This window comes from Anser cygnoides, chromosome 17, assembly GCF_040182565.1.
Source record: "Anser cygnoides isolate HZ-2024a breed goose chromosome 17, Taihu_goose_T2T_genome, whole genome shotgun sequence".
In the NCBI taxonomy this organism is placed as follows: domain Eukaryota; kingdom Metazoa; phylum Chordata; class Aves; order Anseriformes; family Anatidae; genus Anser; species Anser cygnoides.
In genome coordinates this window covers 3,097,257-3,112,549 of record NC_089889.1, presented here as the reverse complement: position 1 = coordinate 3,112,549, position 15,293 = coordinate 3,097,257, and the positions used below count along the sequence as shown (strand labels likewise).

Sequence of the window (15,293 nt, the reverse complement as noted above, 5' to 3'; positions counted from 1 at the left end):
ACACTGCTGCCCTAAGTTAACTTCAGACGCTTTTGCCTGTCTGCTGCTTTGGAGGGGACATCAGCAGGAACACTTGTCTATTTTTGGTACAGGCACGTGGGCAAAAACCACCTCCTGCTTTTAAAACAAAAGGGTTGAAAGTAACTGCAGGGGCCCAGCGGAATTACAGGTCGGGAATAAGCAGTAGGCTGTGCAGTGCATGCCAGAAAGCAGATCTGATTTGCTCAAAATTTCACCTGAGCTGAAATCCGGGCGAATGTGGCATGACCCACAGAACTGCTCCTTCCCTGAACTGGAAGAAAGTGTTTCCATACTCTCTAAAGTACACCCGTTGCAGCCTGAAGAGAAGAAAGTCAGACAGAAAACCAGCACAGTGGCTCAGATGACTGCTTAGCAGTCAGAACATCACTCAATACCCAGCGGCTTCCAGCGAGGTGTTGCGAGTCACTACTGAACCACCTCAAGCAGAGCCCAGAACCCCGCCGGTGCTAGCTGCAGGGCTTCCTGCCCGCTCCCTGCAGGTGGGACTAGCAGCAGAACGTGCCACAGAGCAGATGGGACAGGCCTCCCGCGCTCCTCCCGCCTGTTACCTGGCCGGTTATCTGTGGGTGGCGACAAGAGGTCTCTCATTTGGGCGTCTTTCAGGCCTTCTGCCCACTGCACGTCCAGAGTTCGGAGTAAAGGACAGCTGGAACTACAAAGTGCTGACACTGCTATCCATGAGCACCCTGATAACAGCAGGTCTCGAAGACCTGCAGATACAGAAGAAATTGGAGCATGTGGCCTGCCCACAGAGGCGTGCGCAGTGATCTGCTACCCCGCGCAGGCTGGGGTGAGCCCAGTGCTGCTCTGACAAACGATCCCAGCGCTCCAGGGCAAGCAGGGACCCCGTGAGCCTCCTCCTGCCCAGCCCTCCCTCCCGCCCTCCTCCCGCAACTTCCTTTCTGTGGGGGAGAACAGTTCTCCAGCAGCCCTCAGCCGTACCCTTCGCTGATCAAGTCAGCACAGGCACTCCCCCCAGCAATGTTACCCGTAGACTAAGACCTGCCTCAAATTACTTTCCCTACAACACCAAGTAGTCACAACATAACTATTTTTTGGGCTCATTTTAACATGTTGATGCTTCATCCCTAGGTATCTATTCCTCACATCAGATAGAGGGATCCCGCCAGCCGTTCCTCAGAGATCGCAGGTTAGATACAAACGGTTTTGCCAGATTTGGTGAGAAGCGATCAAGAAAACATCACTTACCTGGCAGTCTGTTGATAAGCCAGCTCAGCTGCTTTTTAGATATATTTGTCCAGCTAAGATCAAGGGTTACAGGCTGTCTCCTAATAATGCCACTAAGCATAAGTGGAGTGATGGATTTACAATGGTTTAAATCTATTTTGGTCCATAATCTTTTGTCACAGCACCTACCCAAAAAGAAAAAAAGCCAACAGCGCTTTAATTTGGCACTTGTTTTCATTTCTGCGAGACTTTAAAAGGTGTCATTGAATGGCAGGGAAAACTACGGCATTTAATGGGAAATAGCAAAACTAAGGCTGAGTGGTGCTAAGGTAAGCACACTATCAGAAACAATGCTACGTAGGTTTGAAGTTTCTCCACCAAATACATCATGCAATATAGTATGGAATTATTTCTACGGAATTACAAACATCAGCAACTTAGGATCCCACTTTAAGTCATCACCGTGTTTATTAAATCCATCTCCTAGCCTGAACATAAACACCTTCCTTCTTACCTTTTGAATAAAAAGACTGCTTTTAGAAGCTACTGTCCTGATTTCCCCTGCACTTTCCACCTAAACCCAGTGAATTTTATAAAACAGCCCCCCCTCTCCTGGTTCTGTGGTTTTGCATTATTCCCATCTAGATGGCTTCTGCATTTCTACGCTGTCTTTATGGTTCTTGAAGGGCCACCAGCAAGAAACCCTAATGAGTTTGCAAGACTCAAAGTTTTCTTGCATCTTCCACTAGAAAATACCGTACTTAAGTGGAAAAAGCATCTAACACCTTTCTGTGACATCAAGAAACCCAGGGAGGAGGAGCTCCATGGGCCTCACCTTGCACCAGATTGCCAACCTTTCTGGCATTTACCCAGTTTGTTACTGGACAGTGCTACCAAGGAGTCTCTGTATGATTTGCCCATCTGTGTGCACACCACAGCCCAATCTCAGATGTCAGACAAAGATATACTTTCCTGCAAGTTCAGTGAAACACATAAATCTGTCCACTAATGACTGTGGTACAGTCACTGACCGTGTCCATTTTTACACCCTGGTGCCCTGAGCACCCAACAGACACATTGTAAGTAAAGGCGATGATAAAGGATTCCTCCACCAGCTCTGCTGGTGGAGAATCAGCAGACGGGATCGCTCTTCATGTACCCTCTACGGGGCAACAACCAGAACGGACCTTCTGAAGTACACTGAGGGCACCGGGAGATCCTCGCTGTATCTTAACAGATACTTAATGGCTGAGCTGCAAAAACAACTGCGCTAGCAGCGAGCAGCTCCTGGGGGCACAATGACACCAAGGCTTAGCACGACCTAGGCTGGCTGTTCCAGCGCGCAGGAACATCGTGGCGTCTCCGTACGGAACAGCCTGCTCTGGGGGTTACAGCCCCAGCAGCCTGGTGCACAAACACAAAACTCTCACCAGAAGTGCTTCTGAGAAAATACCAGAAGAAGATAAGCTGCTCCTTCAGACACTGCCGGGCACCCTTCCTCCTTGTGCTCAGCAGAGCCTCACTAACAACCCGCACAGCTCTCTGAGCAGACGTTAGCACGTCCGGTCACCCACCTCCCTTCTGAGCCTCCCCCCATCAGACCCAGCTCGGTTCCCCCCCTCCTTACCATCTGTTCCAGGTCTTGCAAACTCTCATACAGATGCACAAGTCTCTATGACTGAGGTAGCTAAAGACAGCCATCCAGACTTCCCGCTGCATCACGTGGGCTGCCCCGTCATCCAGGGGGAGCGAGTCCGGAGGGGGGCTGATGGGAGGCGGCCGGATAACGTGCCGCTCCATCTGAATGCATTTGGGAGGAGAGAGCGAAGGCGGGGGCCGGGTTATTCCCCGAGGGGTGCTTCGCAGGCTGGGGATGAGCTGGTGCCTCAGCTCCCGGGGAGTCCCGTTCAAACCCTTGTTGAACCTATGCAGTCTCTCGCTGTTGCTCAAAGCGCGCTTAGGCTCCTCGTTTTCACTCTCCGGTTCGGATTTGATGGGTTGGTGATTCTCATTGGCAAGGCTGTTCTCGGTTTTTTGGATCTCCTGGTTGAGCTCCTTGCTGAGCTCCTTGCTCAGTTCCTTATTGGGAAGCCGCCTTTTCCGCCTCATCTTGAACTTCTTCTTGTCCCTGGGCTCGGCGCCCTCCGTGCTGGGACCCGCGGTGGGCGAGCTGGAGCGCGACTGGTCACTGTCCTTGGACCTGGGGGGTGCTTCTGGCAGCTCATCCTCCGGCTCCTGCTTGAGGCGCCGCAGGGGTTTGATCATGGCAGCTCGGTCATCTGAAGCCTTCCACGATCGCCGCTGAAAAGGAAGAGACAAGGGCTGACTATTTGAGCAAGAAGGCGCTCGGCAATACCTGGCACGCTGATGCTCCGCAGGGCAGCCGTGCCTGGGGGGCCGGGCTGCCTGCCAGCACAGCGCCCCACCCGTCCCAGCACATGGGCACATTCGCCGGCCAAAGGTATCAAGTTCAAGTGCCATCACACGGATGAGGAGGCCAGCTATTGGCTCTCCGGACTCCAAGGGAGCGATAAACGCCTTGATTCACCATGCACAATCCTGCAGATTTAAGGGCCTTATCGTTACACACCAGACAATTTACATACACGAGATGAACAGCGTACGATAGACAGGTTTTATTTCCCCCAACGGGCCAGAAGAAACCAGGCTCGGGACGCGTTCATTGGGCAAAGCTCCCACTGTCAACACTGCCTGACACGCGTGGGTGCCCAATGGCCAAAAGTTGAATTTCTGAAAGCTCCTGGATTGCCATCACCGGCTCGCACTGTGGCTGTGCTCCTGTTGTGGCCTGTACTGCTGGATACTCACAGCCTCGGTCAACCACACTTTAGCTGCCCCTTTATGTCCTACTGAACTCGGTTCATCTTCTCAAGCTTCCCCCACCTCCGGTGCATGCAGAACAGGGGATGCGACTGACAGGTCTGACACTGCTAGGCGGACGGGACCTCACGCTGCCACGATCTCCGACGCAACGCGGGCTCACGAGGGCTGGCTGGCGCCTTCTTCCCTGCCCTGGTCACTGTTCGTAAAAGCGAACCGCGCTTCGCTCGCTTGCTTTAATCTAGTCTCTCCTGGATGCACACCAGATGGAAATGTAGGAGATGTATCAACCAAGAGCGAGGAAGACTTCAAGACTAACTGATCGCTGCATGCAAGAAGAAGCTAGCAACTGTTAAAATGAAACGGATTTAATAAGAAGAGATCAGGACTGGCAAGAAAAGGTGAACTGCTGTGAACACGCTTGCTGTACCGGAATGCCTATGCTTTTCCAATAAACTACTTGGATCAAGTCAGTGATCTGCTCCTACGTTCCAGACTGCAGAGAAAGCTGATCACCCTGTCCTTAAACATATTACAAAGGAAGAGGTCTCAGAAAGCTAATGACAGGTTAGAAGAAAAGAAGTGAACCATCAGACTACTGCCGGCCTGCAGCATCCTTCACGCAGGGTACTGACGAGCGCATAACTTAAAGGTATCAGGCTTCTGTTATCACAGCAGATTGTGAGAGGTGAATCAATATTGTGCCAGCAGGGGGCTTCACGTGTGCTGTGATACAGCCTGCAGAGGGGGCGTGTGGCAGGGGCAAGGCTCAGCCACGCAGGGAGAGCAAAAGATCAGTACAGAAAACAGGATTTTATTCCTTGATGTCGTCAAAACACAGCTTTTGACTGCGTTTTAATACAGGACACAGAACCAGAAAGTACAGACCCAGACACTGCAGGTAACTATTCTGGAGCGTAAAGGCTTGCAAGAGCGGCTCTGTAACTTCAAGATGTACAGGGCATAACAAAGATGCCTGCTGTGACATAAAGACATGGCTGATGAACTGGCTCACCATTCAGCTCACGTGAGAAGGATGAAAAGGGACCGAGAACACATCTTTTAAAAAGGCAAAGCACCTTCTTCCCGAAGAGTTTCTCTTCTTCTCCAAGTTTTAGCTGTTGGAAGAAAGACAAGTAAAAACCCCCAAACATGACATTTGTTCTGCTGTCTGTTGAAGGTTTGGCGACCAGCAATGCCTTCCTCACACGCTGGGGGGCTTTCACGGAGCAATTCAAGCCATCCATAAACACTCCAGTGAGTCCGCAGGGACGGGAGAAGGAAATCATGGCCAGAAAGCAGATATGCATAACGTGGTGTCATGAATTTTGCTCTCCCACTCCACAAAAGCACCAACAATCCCTATATTTACTGTACCGTGGCATTCCCTCTGCCAAGCCTTGAGGGGCAGACCGACTACCAAGTCCTAGCAAACTACACAAGCAGTACAAAACCTGCCACTGATCCCAGTGTTAAAGCCATCTGATGTTTACTCATGAAAGAAGTGAAATATAGGTCCTCAATTCTACCTCTGTGAATCAGCATTTCTGTATGTCCTTATTAGCATATTTTGTAATCCACATGACAATTCGGAGTGTCCCTGCCTGGCCCAAGAGCTCTGAATTTTAAATTCGGGGAAGAAGCTCTGCCTACACTGCTGCTGAGAGCAGCTCCTCCTCTCTGCAGGCTACAGAAGGTGTCATTTCTAAAGGTCCTCTGATCAGTTTCGAGCATTGTACATCTGTGAATCAGCCACAAAACATGCTGCCACGCGCCACCAAGTGGCTAAAGATGAAAAGGTCTCCATAAAAAATTGATTTTCACCTTGATCCTACTCCAAGCATCTTGTAGTGACTTTTTAGTTAAAGTGGGTTTTCCAGTACTTTGAATAAACCAACAGCCACAGCCCAGTGTTTTCAGCCTCTGAATGTCAACCCGAGCTTCACCATTCAAACTACTGTCCTGTTAGACTAGCAGTTTTCAGGGCGGAAGGTAAAACATCGCAGTTTCTTTTGTAGCAATCTGGGATTTCAAGACGAGGTACAAGCCAGAAGGCAAGAGACATCAGCCCCAACCAGCCCACGCGCATCTGCGTACGTACATAAGGGTGTTTTGTCATACCCGTTTTCTCATAGAGGGTTCCTGGGGATTCTCAAATTTCCTTTTCCTCCGCAGATGTACTTCGTCTGACTTTCTCCTCAGTATTGAGTCAACTTGAGTCTTTTTGGAATGTTCCTCAGATTTCCGCCTGGGAGTTTCTTCACAGTCCCCTTTCCGTTTTGCAGCATCTGTTACTTCCTTATTGTCTCTGTTCATTTTCTGTTCCTTCAGCAATGAGCCTGGGAGATTTGATGCGTATTTGAATCCTGGTCCGCGCTTTTGCTTGTACGCCAAAGAGACACAAAACACAAACAAACTTTATATCTCATGCCTTTCTCAGCTATTTAGGTAAGTTGTCTCCAGCACTGGTGGCTTGATCACTTTGTAACAGACAAAAGCATTAACAAGGAGTTACAGGAGAAGTAGTTTCAACCTTTAAGAAGTTTTTATACACACGTGCAGTGTCTCAGTTTACCAAAAAAAAAAAAAAACACAAAAAAAAAGAAAACAAACAACGCTTCCCTGATTCCAATAGACACTTCATGTTTTGCATTTTTTTCTTCCCTTTTTACAAAATCCAAAGAAGTATTTTCATCTTAGAATTTAACATGCAGCAATGCACAGGACTAACCTACATTCTCCCCAGATTTTGGGTGAAGCACATGGGAGAAAAATAAAGAAAACGACTGGGGAACAAACAGAAAGCCAAGAGCTTACTTCATTTGACTCAACTGAATTAGACACAAAAACAAAAGCTGGTACTGGGCAAAATTATATCTACAAGCCAGAGGGAAAGCTTGAAGATTTTGTATTTCGTTCCAGCACCACTTATCCCCATTAAACTCACTTTTCCAGTTTTCCCTGCATGGTTGCACTTTGGACACTCCCAGCAGTTCGGCAGCTCATCGTTAACCACACCATCTGATTCCTTCACCTGGTGAAAGAGAGGCACAACTCAATTCACAGCAAGCTACAGGCAGCTGCACAAGTCTACAGGCAGAATCATTCAGAGGCATCTCTTACAGCTCTTCGTTTTCTCTGAGCGACTGCTGCCCTCCCGATGGCTACAGAAAAGAAACCCAGATCACCACAGGTGCTTGTGCCGAGCACAGCCTCGGTCCCACAAAACTACCCTCGTGGGAACACCGATGGGAGGCAAGCGCGCTGGTCAGCTTGGTAAGTGACACGGGGTTCAGGTTTGGGCTTTCTGTGAAGGTCAAGGGCAATCCTCATTAACACAAGGCACGTTCTGCTCTTGCAAAAATTGTAATAATTAAAAAAAAAGCAAAAACAGAAAAAAAAACATAAAGCTCCCCCCAAAAAGGGCTGTAACCGTGCCATCTCCAAACGCCTCCCACATCGACGTGAAAGCCTCAGGTCCCGTCCCGTGTCCCCCCCAACCCTGAAGCGAGGCACAGCCTGATCTTTTAATAGGAAGGGATTTTTCCCATACACACGTTCTCACATATATTAATACTGGTAGGCATTTTTAGAAGCAGAGCACCCTGCACTGTAATCAAGTGTTCCTTAAAATATTTCTCTTTATGGACAGAGCTCGCAGCCCCGTGCACCCAGCCCCCAAGCCCATGTGCCAGTAAAAATGCTGGCTGCCAAGTCAGCTGGAGAACAGGCACACGTATTCAGAAGACCGGACACATGAAAACGTTTTCAAGGCTTCTCACCGCCCAGTTACCCAGCTAGCACGAGGAAGAGAAGCTCTTACTACTCGGCTACCTCCGCGGGACTGGGACATTTTGCATCGCAGCCGAAAGCAGAGGGCTGCGAAGCTGCTTTCTGCCTCTCCACACAGGAGCCCTCGCTACTCTCCAAACAGGAGATAGGTGGCTTGAAAAGAAATTTCTGTGAATGAAACTGAGGAGGAACAGTACAGCTAGGCTAAAAGCACCTCCACACAAACACATATGCTCACTGATGGCACATTCACGTCTTAAGGATTTGGATATATATTTAGGCAAAAGCCTTGAGGGGGAAAAAGAAAAGATTATTTCATGACTGTAGTAGCATGTTTTTGTTGTCTACAGTCAAGACAAACAGCTGGGCATCGGCAGCACAGTAGCAGGAGACTGCTGCTGAAACAGGCAAGGGCAAAGATCTGCAGATTTTTCTTGCTTCTGAAACATTTCCTCCTCCCAGCTGGGTGAAAACGTGCTGGCTGCGCAGGAGCGAGCACCACTTTTAGGGAACTGCTTCCTCCAGTCCCCGAGCCAGACAGCAGCCCTTCTAGTTTCACCATCCAGCAAGAGTGATGACATGTCAGTCTCTCTCAGCAAGTCTTTTGGAGTTAATAAACGAGTAAATGAAGTGGGCAGAATTTAAATACTGGTTTTTATCACAACTGTGCGCCTTTGAACCTTCTTTCCCATGGTAGGTGTAAGATACTCCAGGAGCTGTTGTACACATCTCTGCCTCGGGGGAACAATCCCTGGCCCAAGCCCAAGTTGGGAACAAGTTATTTCCCGCACCGAATATAGAACAAATGCTACCAAAGGGAAAGCATTACAGCTCCGTCCCTTCTGTGAAGTTTAAGGAACTGAACAGATGTGAGGAACTGTAAGCAAACTAATTAGACACACGCAAACCTGCCACTGAATCTGTCCCAAGCCTCCTAGGCTGGGTGGGAGCCAGCTCGGCATGTTTGCTACAAACAGCAGGTGGGTGTCTGAGCCGCGGCGGGGGGCAGCCTCAGAACCGTACCCGCAGCACGAGGGCGGCGATTCAGGAAGCCTCAGTGTGAGCCTGCACTGCCGGGAGGTCTGCCTGGCGGGGAGTAAGGAGACCCCGGGATGTTGGTCTGGTATCGCTGAGCGAGAGCCCTGACTTCTGGCAGCGCCAAGACTGAAATAACCCAGGCACAGACACACCTGGGCAAGACAGGGGCAGAAATGCAGCTGTGCTGGAAAAGGACTTTGTTTTTAATTTACTATGTCTGCTTTTCTGTCAATCCATCTGAAATATCCCCCCTTTTCCATCATTATCACTACATCTACGTAAGATGAAAAAGAAGAGGATCTTACTGGGAAAATGAACCCCTTTTCCTTAAGGGAACAGCATCAGATACTGCACTTGGCCACCCGTGCTAACCAGCGTTACTTGTAACTGGACTTGCAGCAAGAGAAATCCATCAATACTGGTTCGATTCAAACGCTCTGCTACAGCGAGAGGCAATATTCCTCTGAAAAGCTCGGCAGCTTCCTCTGGAAGCAGCGCTGTGCTCACGGAAGGCTTGCCAACATGATTTTCCTAAGAAGCTGTTTGGCAGAACGAGCACTCGCGCTGGTATTGTGTTTTCCAAGAAAAGCAGCAGCGTGTCAGGAAGCACCCCGTGCCGCTCCTCAGGACATGCCACAACCTGGCTGCCCTTCACACCGCTCCTACACAGGCGTGTAACGCGCCCTGCTAGCAGGGCACCCGCAGGAGCTCCTCGAGGCTGCGAGTGTGGCAGAGCACGGATGCACCCCAGCTACCTTCATGGAATGCTTCGGGTTGGAAGGGACCTTAAAGATCATTTAATTCTTAAAGATCAGCTCTAAAAGCCTCTCAAGAAGCCGGACACTCAGCCCTCCGCAGCACAATTAAGCTAGCTCAAGTATTAGGCAACGGCACGCGACAGACGTGGCAGATGCCCTACGAGGCCATCCCCTGACACTTTTTTCCTGGAGAAAACCCACCACGAACACGTAAAGCCAAGCTGGAATAGGACGGGCTCCAAACCAGCAGCGAGCTACCCACGAGCAGCCCAGCGCACGTGCCCGAGCCTTGGAGATGCACCCAGGAGAGATTTCTCTCTGCAGGGGAGCAAGGCAGGCAGGGACGCTCACTCCTCCCCTCCCTGGCCCCATTTCTGCTGGTTTCCCCCAAAAGTACGTTTGCCAGAGGTTTCGCTGGGGATGACCCCCACGGTTCACGCATCTTCCTGCTGCCTGCTTTCTGGGTAGGACAGGAGGGGACCTCCTCCTGGTGGGCACCCACAGCAGCTGCCCTGGGGCCACGTTTGCTTTCAAAGGCACTTCCCACAAGGGCTGTTTATGGGACTCTGTCCTCGGGGCTTTTAAGCCCACATCACATGAACAAGGCAACAGGTTCTTGCCTCACAGAAAACTGCGGAGCCCAGGAATAAAGAGCAAGGAGGGAACCAAGGAAAAGGTCCCGTTTGCCTTTTGCTGTTCTCCTCTCGCCTTCCAAGACGATTCTGAAGTCCTCCTGGGGCCCTTTTGTTTGGGTAACCAACCACCACCAGTTGTCCCACCACTCCAGCCCAACAGAAGCACCGAGTAATTAAAAAAACAAGGCACGCTGCAGATCTCCCACCGCTTCATTTTCAGCAATACCTCGAGCAACGTTGTTCCTAGCTACCAAAACATCACTCAGAACATCACATATGCATAAAGGAACAAACAGCACTTGCTTGAGTTCACAGATCTGACCCACATCCTGTGCAACCAGTCCCAGATGTGGTACGGTGAGAGGAAACCATGCTTGAACTGCCACTAGACAACAATCCCAGACTCTGGACCCAGCCAAAAGGTGTTACTGGCACTGCAGGGCGAGGGAAGGGGGGTGTGGAGCCTTTTGAGGGGGGCTGGAGTAGTAAAGCAGCAGCTGCAAGGCAGAACCGAGGCACCCCGAGAAAGGAGCAGCTCCTTACCTCACTTCCTCACCCCCCCGAAGCTTTGTTTTAAGCAAGCAAAGCTCCCCAAGTGGCAGGAGCTGCGGGTACCAAAGCTGCCTAATTTCTGCTCTAGGGACACACGGGTCGGTCGGTGTAACTCAGCACACGGTGCAGGAACAGTGAAAGGCAAGGAGAGCATCACCCCGGGCCCGCAGGAGGAACGCGCCTCCCCTCCCGGAGATCCCCGGGGGGCCAAAGGCTGCTTTCTGGGGCACGGTATGTCAGAGCACATTTGCTTTGGCAAATCACTTTAACCATAAACAAATCAGCAACAGGAAATGGCTGAGCAGCCGCGACCCGACCAGCTCTGGAGAAAGGAGGCTTCCAAGTGCTCAGACACACAGACTTGCCCAAAATCACACTTCTGGTACTGACAAAGAGGATACCTGCGCGCGGTGCTCGAGTCAGCCAAGGCTGAGCGTTCCTGCAGCCTGAAACTTGCTCAGTTTGTTCTCTAGAGCTGCAGTCCTACTGCAACGTCTGCTCACGGCACCTTTACGCCAGCTGCCACCAAAAGGCAGCTCTGTGCCTGGACGAACACGGACAGCAAACTACTCCTTGTACTCTGTGGGACACGGGAAGGAGCTGCTGACAAAGGGGTTGTGACTAACGCATCCAACGCTACGTACAGGTAGATTCTTATGTCCTCTTGAGCTTCCCGTGCCAACTGAGATACCTCACTTAAATAAGAAGTTAAAAAAATAAATAAAACACTTGCATGCACGCATGTTTTGCGGTCTTGCTCAGGGCAGCCAGGGGATGGATGCTGGTCACATCAGAAGAGAGCTCCCTCCTGCCAGCCAGGACTGTGCACGCCACGGCTTCAGTCCTGCTTCTCACGCCAACTCTGCGCTCACTCAGTTTCCAAAGATGAAACCGTGAAAGTTTTTTCTAACTTCTGTGCCCTACTTTTTACGTTAAGGTGACATCTAATCTACTTTTAGTTTGCTTGTTTCCAACAGGTATTACATCCTTGCACTCACCTTAAGGCATCCTGGGTGTATTATTTCATTACAAATGGAGCATTCCATTAGCATGAGATTAAACTTGCTCTCCTCCTCTTCCACAGTGTCCTCTTTCCCAGCTTCTCCACACACCAGACATACAGCAGTATGAGGCAACACCGGCTGTTTACACATATCAGAAGGAAGTCTTGATCAGGGCACATAAGACATATGGGAACAGAAGAATTCAAAATGCATTTACAGTATTTTCATTCCAAAGAGAAGATAAATAGGGCTTAATTGTGCAAACTGCTGAAGGCTCCATCCCAGCACATCAACAAAGGCAAGAAAAACTGGTAACTGGGGCTGGGTACCCAGACCAGGCATCGCAGGACGTGCTGAGGGGATGAAAGTGCCCTCCCTCTAGCAACATAAATCCACGGGGCATTGCAGGGATGAAAACGTTGGGGATTTTTTGCGGGTCTCTTGAATCTGTGAGCTGACACAGACATTGGCACGTGTGTCACTTTTCTACCATACAATGGGAGGCAAAAGAAGCAACCTGGAACATCACTGTTGGCATCCGTGAAGCTTCACAATCTGACTGGCAATTTGGCAGCTCCCATTTTACCGGCAGGGCAGGCAGATGTTGTGGGACCCAACCCAGCCCTCACAGCAAGCCCACGACAGACCGAGGAGCAGACCTTTTGCTGACTGATGGTCTATCACAGGAGGCCCTGCTCCCAAACAGAGCATTGCAAAAAGCACTGCACGGACACTTACAAAGAGAATTCCTCTTCCAGAAGTGGGAAGCTCAGTGTGTTTTTTTTTCTATCTTTTGCTGAGGCAGAAAGGGAACTGCAGCATCTCTTATATCCATCACCCAAGTCAAAGCACTGAATGCCAGTCTAATTAAAAAGCTACCTTAGTGCTAATGAGGAGCAAACTTCTTGTTTCCTGCAATAAGGTACAAGCCATTACAAGAAATAAAAGGAAGATCCTTGTAAGAAGCTGGCTATAACGTGAAATGGAATCGATCAGGTTGCAACTCCCTAACTATCAGGTAGTTGGAGGCAGAGACGTGGCTTTTCATGGCAAGGATCTCTCATTTATGGAGCAAATAAAGACTGGAAGTGAAAAACTGCACACTGAATCAAACCTCTGCAGCAACAGCCCATCCTTCAGGAAGTTTCAGACAGGGAGAAAACTAACTATGGTAAGCCAATAGAGAGCACAGCGTGCTGCCCCACACACCAGCATCAGATATGGCAACGCTTTTCTGCTTTCTCATGCCAGTACTTACCCACGCTCCATTTTCAAAGCATTTTGCAAGTGTTATTGAATTCCCAACCTTCCTCAATGCACGCAACAGGAATCCCCAGGATCCCACTCTGCCAGCAGGTAAACCAGAGGAAAACTAAGCTGCCCAGAGCTGCGATGGCTCTGTCCGCTTGTTCTGTCCCATCTCCCACACAACAACTATTTATATCCACCCACGAGGAACAAACAGCCCAGAAGCAGTACAACTTTTCTTGCTGGGAGCAAGGGCGTCTAGGGAACCTCCTCTGTGCCCCAACTAGCTCTGTCCCACTGCTGGACTGGAACAGCAGCTCTGCTGTCACAACCTGACCTCCCGGCACAGAGCCCCCCGCTCCCTTCAGGCCTACTCGACGCAGCATCAAGTGTCCCAGGCCCTCCTGTCTCCTCCATTGATTGAACCAGCGATGCAGAGGAGTTTCCTGCTCTCTGAACGGCAGTGCAGGCTCTCTTAAGGCTTCTGAGTTTAATGAAAGCCTGCGCCTAGTTAATATCGTCAGTGTTATTAACCAGAGGAAGGCACAGTCCCAGAACTGTGGGGATCATTACTTCCACAGAGCCTCGCTTTGGTGGTTTCTTTTAGCTGGGAGCTGTTGGATGCGTACCACAATATATTACTGCTGCAATTGTTAGAGAACATAATGAACAAGACTAAAAACAATTGGATTGCCTATAGAAACGTAAGGCACCATTAAAAACTGCAACGGTTCAACTTGTTAATTTACTGTGCTCTCGCTGTTCTAAGGAAGTTTGCAAGACTCCCACCGTTCCTTACACCACCGAGAACTCACAAAGAGCAGGTACCTCTCGAGCACATGCACGGGTGGGACAAGGAATCAAAGCGCCCTGGCTACAGAGCTGTGTGTTCTAAACACGGCTCCTGGAAATAAGCCTGCAGATACCAACTGAAAAATACGTCTTCACACGAAAAGAGGGGACGAGAAGATGACTACGCACAGCCAGAAGAAAACCCAGCTGCTCTCCTCCACAAGGCTCAGCCTGGGCATCAAGACTGAAACACCTTACTATGAAAATTTCCTTCAACAGGCAGGACGAGGAAGCACGCTGCAGCCCTAATGTAATCCCTCCACTAAAAAGGCAGCATGGTTTCACTAGTTCTTCTCCCCGGAGAATAATAAATTCTTCATCCATGCTGTTCGATTCATGCCACACTCCAGGAAATCAAGTGTTCAAAGAAAAGACACTTGAGCTGCAAAAGCACTCTGAAGAAAGGTGGATATTCTATGCACTTTACTAAAAGGTCCAGGAGAGCTGAATCCTCTATCAAGAGCACCGCATGGCTTAGAGCAGGACACAGTGTGAGCTACCAGGAGCAACTGCTGGAAACCCTAAGTGCGGATCAGTTTGTAAAACCTGACCCGAGCCATTTAATAATGCCACCACTTCAGTTTCTTCATCAGGATTAAAGAAAAAAATGTAAGTGAAAGGAACTGTAACAGGACTAAATCAAGAGTTAGTGAGCAATCGGTATAGATGGTGTAATTCAGTTATGAATAAACAACATTCCTTCCCTTAAAAACAAAACAAACAAAAATAGCACACAAAAAATAAAACAAAAACAAAAAACCTTCAACAACACTACACAAAAGGCCTTCCCAGAGAATTATGAGAAAAGCCAAAGCTAATTTTTCCTCTTGAACAAGAGCACTGTGGACAAAAAGCCTGAGGAGCTCAGTGACAGTCGATATGAAAGCAATGATTCAGAACTTCATGGAAGACTAATCTGTCAATACGTGTTAAACACAAAGCTATCACTTACGACTCAAGAAGCTTCTAAGAAACACATCACAATAGCCCCGGAAACTGGCTTTGAGTACCGCTTGCCCTGTTCTGACACTCATCGCATCCCCCAACAGCCATTTCCAGTCCCTGAGGAAGAGAAGACCCTGGGGTGGATGGCTCTTTAGCTCTTCTCAATCAAACCCCTCTTGTATGCTTCAGTAAATGGCAAATTAACTGAAATTCAGATCCCAAGTAGCCTGTGGTCACCAATGCCAAAGTCTTGGGGAATACCAAAGACTTCTGCATATCTTAAGGTGGTACAGATGGCTGCAAGGTGGCTTTCTCAGGAATTTCAGAGGCCCAAACCAAAGAGGCCTCTTCTCATTTCAATGAGAACTTCCCGCTCTCTCTTCTCCCCAAAATCCCAG

The 15,293-nt window shown here is 49.4% G+C and overlaps 1 protein-coding gene across 19 annotated transcripts in view; it reads right to left on the bottom strand.

The window, feature by feature from the left end:
* The window catches only part of KDM2B (lysine demethylase 2B), a 110,314-nt gene that overhangs the window by 2,077 nt on the left and 92,944 nt on the right, over positions 1-15,293 (bottom strand). For 11 of the 19 annotated variants that reach the window (XM_048073805.2, XM_066978979.1, XM_066978981.1 and 8 more), the window contains 7 exons: positions 11,845-11,988; positions 7,019-7,105; positions 6,193-6,462; positions 2,858-3,531; positions 1,252-1,415; positions 591-752; positions 237-338 (listed from right to left, as the gene is read on the bottom strand). In XM_048073805.2, coding sequence (XP_047929762.2) covers positions 237-338; positions 591-752; positions 1,252-1,415; positions 2,858-3,531; positions 6,193-6,462; positions 7,019-7,105; positions 11,845-11,988 — 1,603 coding nt within the window. The remainder of the gene's footprint in view (positions 1-236; positions 339-590; positions 753-1,251; positions 1,416-2,857; positions 3,532-6,192; positions 6,463-7,018; positions 7,106-11,844; positions 11,989-15,293) is intronic. The other 8 variants (XM_066978980.1, XM_066978983.1, XM_066978984.1 and 5 more) reach the window with 8 other exon arrangements.